A 9655-nucleotide genomic window follows, 5' to 3' on the forward strand; every position below is an offset into this window, starting at 1 on the left:
TTCACTCATTCAACAACCACATGCAAAGGAACTATGACAAGCACTGGAAGGACAAGGTGAAGATGACACAGTCCACATGACCGACCTCAACAATCGTATACTGTAATATGCAAAGAAGAGAAGCAGGGAACACCCTGCAGAGTCAGAGAGACCATAACAAGTATAAAATGGGCACTCTTTTAACACAGACAAGGGCCATCTGTCCAAGTTTTCTATCAGTAGAGTACACTTTTTGGTAGGGGTGATACATAACTTGATAGCTGAGGGACAATTATCAGATAGAGGGAAGAAGTAAAGGAAAACAGGTGGCAGTGAGGAGGGACATTGTGGAATTCTAAGTAGTCTAGTTTTTGAGATGCTAGAACAGAGGGGCAGTGTAGGGTATGTGGCAAGATATGAAGTTGAAAAAATTGACAAGAACCACATTGATGTGGGTGATGTTTCCATGCTAAGAAATATGGAACCTTTTCTGAGGGCAAAAGTATGCCAGTGAAAAAGTAGATGATGGATTTAAAAGGTCACAGGTCAAGTGACTGCTTATGAACTATAATTGCTTGGCTTAGTGTCACTAGATGAGTTTGGGGGTTTTGGCCTTAAATCATTATCATAAACGTAGAAAGCTGATGATGCCTTCGTTTTCTGAGAATAGTTCCAGTGTGCTGCCTGACACATGAATAGGTTCATAGGGATGGTAGAGTGAATAAAGTGCAGATCCAGAAAATAACAAAACAAAACATAAATTTCATGAGATTTCTCTGAAGCTATGGAATATGATAATGAAATCATGAAGCATAAGTATACTGTTCAGTATGAATGTTAGTGTTTTCACATCTTTCACTAGATTCATGTAAGAGGAAATATTTAATGTAGTATCTATTAACCAAATAATAGAGAGGGATGCCACTTCTTACTTACAGTTGATTTCAGAAATCAAATCATTACTCTCAATTTAATTCATAAAATTTGGCAGCATACCTACTTCTAGTCCTGAAGTTATTTCTTCCAACTCCTGCTGCATCTGAAATAAGTCAAATATTATTTATAATCTTCAGGTAAACCAGAGACATTTTCATGGCATTGCTAGAGAGACTAGACTTAACTTGAGGATTGCTTAAATAGAGAAATAATCACATAATAAAATAAAATTCCTATTTATTTCACATTTAGATAACAGAATGTGTATGTGTGATGCTGTCTACAATCATCTAATAAAAAAGTACAATTAATATTGGTCTACTGAATATACATGACTTCAAAAAGGGTGACATTTTCTCTTATCAGTACAAAGGTTGGACAATTCAAATCACATTTTCACATGAATGTGTTACTTTGAAATTCTTAGGAAAACTCTACCCTTTATAAAACATGATGAGGTTTTTTTCACTGTAATTGATTTTTCCTTAAAATAAAATTTTTATTTTCCACTTCTAATAAAACTAAAATATTAAAGTATGTTCTATGCTACTAACATTTTAGCACAGAATCATGAATACACATATGAAGAAAATGGCACTGTCATAAAGTCATGTGAATATTCTACTGGCTAAGATTAGGTAAAAATATTGTGCTGCCTGTCTTATGACTGACATTTTGTCATATGAACACTAAGATCTCCCAAAATTTGCTTGAAATAAGGATAAATATAGGTTAGAGCCAGTTTTCAAACTTAGTTTCTTTGATTCACGATGTTCTAGAATTAGAAAAGAGGTCAAAAATATATAGCTCATGAATTGTAATTTTTATTTCTTTTCAGAAATTAGTACCAGGTTTTGGAAACATCTGGCTGCTTATAGTTGCAATTTTTAGTTATTTCTAAAAATGTGTGAAAACATTTCTAACTATTAATGTATTGTAAATGTTCTCATATAGAGGATTCTTGTTTAACTCCTTTGTATAAAAGGTATTCTCCCTCTAAATGCCCAAAACGGGGCCTGAAAGAGTATATTCAAGCTAATAAATATATTGTGGTGATAATCATAATATGACATCTGATGCCTTCACAAATGTCTGACTAACACTTTTCCCAGTATTTTGAGAGACTGTTTTCAAGAACACTTTTGTGAGAACACCACCATAGAAAGGCATGAACAAATGAATAATCTGATAACAGTATTACCAGCCAGGTGTTGTAAAAGTACAACTCAATACCAGATAAAGGGAGAAGGCTTTATCAACAGAATCTTACGTTACCATTAATAAACACTATGTAAAATGTACATCGTAACGTGACTTGAACTAAGGGCCTATTAATGTAATTATCTTTTCCCAGGTTACATATGAAAGCTCAGAAGGGAAAGGGACGGACCCAGATCCCAGGAAGGGAGCTGCTCTGGGAGGGGCACCCAGAGGCTTAGGAAAAGGGTCTGGAGTATTGATGCTTCTAGTTTTGTCCTGGCTGGTGGGAGGCTTGAGTGATTTTATCTATATTGACAAGTGAGACTGTCAAATATTAAATGATGTTTTAAAAGACTCTTTCATTTTATTCTTACTTTCCCCTTAAATCACACATTTTCCTCATATTTCCCTTACTAGAAATTCAGAATTGTTGTCGCCAGTTGAAGGGCAATTCAGTGCCTGGCACAGATTATAGAAGGAAAAAAGACAGCAAAATGTCTTGATAGATTTTCCATCTTAGTCATCAATCATTCAAGTGATGGCAAGATAGAGAGACAAAAGTGAATGCCATTTTAAAAGTTCAAGTACATGCCTCATTTAACTAAAAAGTGCTGTGCAATTGCCCACCAATAGGCAAATTTTACAAAACTTGAGATTAAAAGGCTGTAATTACCTTAGCAATTAAACATGTACTTTTATGTAAGGAAATGACAAATCTTTTAATTTAAAAAGAGAAGTTAATCTTTGTAGTACTACAGGTTTATTTAATTCATAAAACTTACCTCTCTTGGACTGCTATAAATAATAAATATCCAGATGTGGTTAAGTGTTTGGATGCCAATCATTCCCTTGTGACTAAGGGTGGAAACTTTGAGATGGTAGAGGAAAACTTCAAAAGTGTTATGAACCACAACCACAGCCAAACTAAAATCAATTGGAAGGAAGCCAAAGGACCTCTCAATATACTTCCTGTTATTACAGAAAATTCAATCTCTAACATCTAACTTAAATGCAGCCTTTAAACAAATCTAAAATGTGTCATTTTACTTACATGTATTGAATAACATTACTATCTGGGTATTTCTTGAAAATGAGAGCTGCAGGGAATTTAAGAAAATAGAAAACTTTCTCTTTCCTCTCTTTATTAACTCAGATAATTATAACCATTACTAATCATGCATAGGTCATTTAAACAACTCAGTATTTCACCAAACTAAAAACAGTAATTATATCAGAAATCTGAAACCCAAAGGAAAGAAGATCATATAACTAACCTCACTCAAGTTATTCTTCAAGCTGGTATCTAAAGTCCATGGGCAGGAAGAAGAAAACAGTGAGTATTCTCTTCCAGGAAATTCTCTGTGAAGACCTAACCCATCAACAACAGTTCCAGCAGAAGCCGACTCTGTGCTCATTGTACAAGGGCCAGAGAAACTTCTGGTCTCCTGTGTCTCTGCAACAAGACTGCTACTGAACGCTGCTGGCCTCTCAGTAGCTCTGTGAAGATTGCAAAAAGACAAATGTTTAGTATTTCATTTTTTCTTAAATGATTCCTAAATGATTAAATTTTCAAAAAGTGACCATAAGAGTAAATGGAACTTCCCAGTAAATAGTGTTTTAACTTTGAAGATGTGTCAAAGCATGCCTACTCTGTGCAGTTACGCTTTCACAATTGTTCCAAAGAAGTGAGTGTGTGTGTGTGTGTGTGTGTGTGTGTGTATATACATATATATATATATATATGTATATATTCCTAGGGGAATTGCTAAAAAAGAAGTAATTTAAATAAAGTAAGGAGGGTAGAGGAATGTCTATCAATGATGCAGCAATGTATGGCTTAACAAGTAATAATTGCTGCCTTCTGCAATGGCTCTATTTATAAGATTCTTGTGGATGCCATAAGAAACACTTGTATTGAAAGGAATAGTAAGTGAAAATGAACAATGTGAATTTATCAGTTTGGTGCAATATAATGGCTATTTCACTATGTACAAACATATCAAAACATCATTTTATACTCCTTAAATACACACAACAAAATGATTATCCCTATAAAAAGGTAGATTAGTAGTATTCCATAGTTACATATCTGAAATTTTACTAATCCACTCATGTATTGATGTGCATTTGGGTTATTTCCACATCTTTGCAATTGTGAATTGTGCTGCTATAAACATTGGAGTGCAGATGTCTTTATGAAAGAATGTCTTTTTGTTTGTTTGTTTGTTTTCTGAGACAAAGTCTCACTCTGTTGCCCAGGCTAGAGTGCCATGGCATCAGCCTAGCTCGCAGCAACCTCAAACTCTTGGGCTGAAGCAATCCTTCTGCCTCAGCCTCCTGAATAGCTGGGACAACAGGCATGTGCCACCATGTCTGGCTAATTTTTTCTGTCTATGTTTAGTTGTCCAGATAATTTCTTTGTGTTTTTAGTAGAGACAGGGTCTTGCTCTCGCTCAGGCTATTGCTCAGTCTCGAACTTCTGAGCTCAAATGATCCACCTGCCCTGGTCTCCCAGAGTCCTAGCATTACAGGTGGAAGCCACCATGCCTGGCCCTAGAACATCTTTTTTTCCTTTGTTTAGATGCCCAGTAGTGGGATTACTGGCTCAAATGGTATTTCTACTTTTAGCTCTTTGAGGTATCTCCAAATTACTTTCCACAGGGGTTGTGCTAATTGGCAGTCCCACCAGCAGTGTAAAAAGTGTTCCTATCTCTCCGTATCCAGGCCAGCATTTGTTGTTTTGGAACTTTTTGATAAGGGCCATTCTCACTGGAGTTAGGTGATATCTCGTTGTAGTTTTGAGTTGCATTTGCCTAATGAGTAGAAATATTGAGCACTTTTTTATATTTGCTGGCCATTATTCTGTCTTCTTTTGAAAAGTTTCTGTTCCTGTCCTTTGCCCATGTATTGATGGGGTTGATTGTTTCTTGTTGTTTTCTTAAGTTCTATATAGATTCTTATTATCAGCCCTTTATCAGATGTGTAGAAAGCAAATATTTTCTCCCATTCTGCAGGTTGTCTATTCACGCTAATGATAGTTTCCTTGGCTGTGCAAAAGTTTTTTTAATTTGATCAGGTCCCATTTGTTTATTTTTGTTGATGCTGTGATTGCTTTGGGGTTCCTCTTCATAAATTTTTTGCCTAGGCTGATGTCTGAAAGAGCCTTGCACCTCTTATATTATCCTGGACAGAGATTGAGCCCGTCCTTTGATGTGAGGTATCACAAGGGTTGAAAACATGCACCACATGTACTCGCCATCAAATTGGTACTAACTGACCAACACTATGGTGTTCACATGGTAGTAATACTGAGTGGGTGCTGGTCGGGGGAAGGGTAGAGGGTAAACCCACAACTAATGGAAGCAGAGCACACTGTATGGGAAAGGGACATGCTTGTAGCCCAAGCTTGGGCAGGGCAAACAGCATTGTATGCAACCGTTAGGTTTATTACAGGTAGAAACCCAAAAAGGATGTATAGGACAGAATGTGGTTAATGCAAAGCTTAGGCTCATAAAACAATAGCCACAGCAGTCTGGGGAGACCCCGGACTTTGTAGATCAGACAGCTGCAGCCAGCATTCCTTCCCGCTCCCTCCCTGATGGAGACCAAGGCTATCCCTCCCTAGGTCTCCTGATGAGGACTATGCCAGAACAGAAGGATGGATGCGACTGGGGAAAGGGGCCATAGGACTTGGTCATTTTAAGAAAAATGTACTACAAACAACTGTTGTGCCCACTGTCCTCTGCTGCCCATAGCAGGAAGCAATTCTCCACCTGCCAGTGTGGCCCAGAAACAAAGAACTGAACACAGCTGGTGGGAGGGGGTCGGCTATCCCGGTTTATAAAAAACCTGATTGAACTCCCTTCTGTGTTGACACTTCTGACTCAGCCCACCCACACCCGGGTGAATAAACCAGCCACATTGCTCTCACATAACCTGTGTGTGAAATGTGTCCTTTAGGTCATTCATTCACCCTTTCAGTAACCAAAATGTTTGTACCCCCATAACATCCTGAATAAATAAAAAAAAAAGAAAATGTAGAAATTATTATTTTTGGTAAACCAATATAAACAAGATAATTTGCTGAGTGCCAGAATGCACCAAAAGTAGTTGCAGTACTTGGCTATTTGGTTCGGGCTGTAGTCTTCCAAAAAGGAGTCAAACTCATTAATATTTTCATTTAGGGGGATGGTGACAAGCAGTTTTATGACAGTATCCCTCTCTAAATCATAAAGCTTCCAAAATACTTAGCTCAAGGACTATCAGGTCAGGTTAACTACGTGAGACTATTAAGGAGAAACAAAGCCAGATAAAACAAGAAAAGAGGGAGAGATGTAAACTGTTCTGCACTCCCATTTTAAAGGCAAGTTTATTTATTAATATAATTTTCCAAAATTATATTATCTAGCTAGCTTTCACTTCCCACTAATCTCATGAACCTGTCTTAGTAAAAGGCGTGCTTTCAAGGCAAATTAATGATCTTAACTTATTTTCCATTCCATATTTTGACTTACATTTTTAGTTTCTTTGGCAAGTATTTTCTGTCTTCTAACTCTAATTGATAGAAGTGTTTATATTTTTCCAGTTCAATACAATGAAAATCTTCTGGAGCAGTTGTCATATTGGAGATTTGGGATTCAAGATTATTCATTCTGAATTCCCTCTGACTGCTTACTGCAGCCAGATGATTCTCTCTCAACTGTCGTCTGTATTCTTCCGATGCTGCTTGTGCCTGAAACAAATTAAAAGGATACATTTTTAGCAGTGACAACCTAAACAATTCTTGCATATTTGTTTCCTTCACTTTTGAATCAGACGGTGATTTTATTTGATTTTGCTTTATCTTAGTTTTTAGAGAAAGTATCTCCCTGTCACACAGGCTGGAGTGCAGTGGCCCAGTCGCAGTTCACGGCAGCCTCCAATTCTTGGGCCCAAGCGATCCTCCTGCCTCTACATCCCGACTAGCTGGGACTGCAGGTGTGCACCACCATGCCTGGCACATTTTATTATTTTTGGAGAGACGGGGTCTCATTATGATGCCAAGGTTGGTGTCGAACTCCTGTTCTCAAGTGATACTCCCATCTCCACCACCCAAAGTGCTGGCAGGCATAAGCCACCACACCCATCCTCAGAGAGCAATTTTAAATACATGACAAAAGAAGATGAGGTTCAAAATATTTATCAGCAATTATCAACTAAATCGATCATTCAATTTGGGTTTTAAAAAATTGAATCATTCATAAATTAGTACTCAAGGAATCTAATAATCTAAAGAATAGAAATAATTTACAATTTTAAAAACTGAACATTGTAACACAAGTACAATTCAAGAGTATGGTAGAATTTCTAAATCCCATTTTTTTTTTCTTTTCCTAGGACTATTGTTTTATGCTAACTGCATGCTAACTGGCCTAAATATACGAATGATTCTCTAAGGTGCATCACTACTCTCAAAGATCGATTTAGTTGTAATGATGATAGAAACTGAAAAAGTTAAAGGGAGAAACAAACGCCACCCTCATTCTAGAAATCTACAAAACCAATTGCTAAAAGTGTAGTAGAAAAAACACACACAATGTACATATGACAATATAATCTGCAGGGAAATGAATGCAAGTGCAGTTCACACTTAACTAACCTGTAAAAATAGGTTGACTTCTCTTAATTTTTCTGCAATAAACTGTGTGGCTGTTTCTTGAATTTCCTGCTTCTACTGTTGAACCTGACCACGGTCTACCATGTTCTGTTCCAACCTAAGTGCCCGTCAATTCATGACTGGATTACTAAAATTTGGTATATGTATACAAAGAATATTACACAATTGTGTATGACAATAAGAAATGACAGTGGTCTAGCACCACTTATACTTTTCCTGGATTGAGCTTGAGCCCATTATCCACAATAAGGTATCACAGGATCAGAGGAATAGCCTCCACATGTACTCACCATCAAATTGGCACTGACTGATCAACACTATGGCGCTCACACGGTAGTAATATTCTCCAGGAATTAGGGGTTTGGGGAGGGCATAAACTCACAACTAATGGACATGGTGAGCATGGTAGAGGGGAAGAGCGTGCTTCTAAACCCTGCCTGGGTGAGGCAAAGACATAAAATGTAACCAAAACGTGTGTACCCTCATAATATCCTGAAATAAAATATAAATTTAAAAAAGTATTTTTTATGTATAACTTTTATTAGCTGGAAACAAGGTATGTTTCTAGCCTGATATTGCAAATACATTTATCATCTAGATATGTTTATATTCAACTAGATTCAACATATGGTCACAAACAAAGATTACTTTAAATTTTCTTTCAGGAACTTTGAAAAAGATTTATGTTTCTTGATACTTACTTCTTCTGGTTTCCCTTTTTCATTTTGATACAGCCTTTCTTTCAACTGATTGCATTCACCGATTAACTGCTTACTTCTATCTTCTAGCAGACGGGTTTGCTTTCCGTTCTCAGCTAGAAGGTTTTTCACAGTATCTTGAAATTGCTCTCGCATATTCATCAGTGTCTCCTCTTTATGCTCTGCTCTGCTGTGAGCGTACACCAGTTGCTCTCGAAGCAACATATTTCCTCTTTCTAGTTCAGATATTCTCTTCTCTAGATATTCCTGTTGTCCAATGTATTTCTTCACGTGATATTGTTCATTTTCATACATTTGATTGATCTTTTCCATTTGACATTCTGTTTGGTAGAGGTGTCTTTGGACACATTCCAAAGACAGAGTCTTATTTCTCAGAACATTTCTTGTGCTATGGAGCTCATCTTCCAGGCTACCGATTTGACTTTGAGCCTTAGAACAGTTTTGACCAAAAATCTCATGGTTTTCTTTGAGATCAGACACAGGTACATTTATTTCATTCCGTAAGCAAAACCACTCATGTCCTGCTCTCTGGAAAGACATTTCGACGTCTCTTCCTGACATCAGAATTTGATCAACGTATTGATCATGTATTGCAGCAGTCAGTCTAGAACTGCAGGATTCAAGTTCTGCTTGCAGTTGTTCCTTGCTCTCTTTTTCATTTTGTAGTTGAGCATTTAGCAAGGCATTCTCACATGCCAGAGCATTAAGCTGGTCACTATACTGAGATACTGTGTCTGTTAACTTTTCCACATTCTTTTTCATGGTCATTTCAAGGTTCTCATTCACTTCGTCCACAATTTTAATGTGGTTGATATACTTATTTTCTTTTTCCTCATTCTGATATTTTATTGTGGCTATTTCCATTTGTAGCATGGCTATTTCTTCATGCAACATGTCATTTGTACACATAAGAAATCGTTCTTTTTCATAACTCTGACAAATCTAAGTACAACAAAGGGAACTTTTAGTTAGCACTCAATGAAATGACATATGATTTCTTCTTAAAATAAAGGAGAACCTATCCATTTATACATTGAAAATGATGCAATAAGAGGATATCCAACTGGAAATAGAAGATGGATCAAAACCTCACACTGTATAATAGAGCATAAATTCTCAAAACATCAAACATTCATTTCTGGAAAATGAATCCATGAAAGGAAAA

At 36.8% G+C, this 9655-nt stretch overlaps 1 protein-coding gene across 25 annotated transcripts in view; it reads right to left on the minus strand.

The window, feature by feature from the left end:
• The window catches only part of LOC123629891 (ankyrin repeat domain-containing protein 26-like), a 31626-nt gene extending 22173 nt beyond the window's left edge, over positions 1–9453 (minus strand). For 12 of the 25 annotated variants that reach the window (XM_045539254.1, XM_045539243.1, XM_045539244.1 and 9 more), the window contains exons 1-4: positions 8473–9453; positions 6630–6847; positions 3390–3612; positions 976–1018 (exon numbers count right to left, since the gene is read on the minus strand). In XM_045539254.1, the coding sequence (XP_045395210.1) occupies positions 976–1018; positions 3390–3612; positions 6630–6847; positions 8473–9399 (1411 nt within the window). In that variant the 5' untranslated portion in view covers positions 9400–9453. The remainder of the gene's footprint in view (positions 1–975; positions 1019–3389; positions 3613–6629; positions 6848–8472) is intronic. The other 13 variants (XM_045539263.1, XM_045539246.1, XM_045539249.1 and 10 more) reach the window with 3 other exon arrangements.
• Between the last annotated feature and the right edge of the window lie 202 nt (positions 9454–9655).

This window comes from Lemur catta, unplaced genomic scaffold, assembly GCF_020740605.2.
Source record: "Lemur catta isolate mLemCat1 unplaced genomic scaffold, mLemCat1.pri scaffold_62_ctg1, whole genome shotgun sequence".
NCBI lineage: Eukaryota > Metazoa > Chordata > Mammalia > Primates > Lemuridae > Lemur > Lemur catta.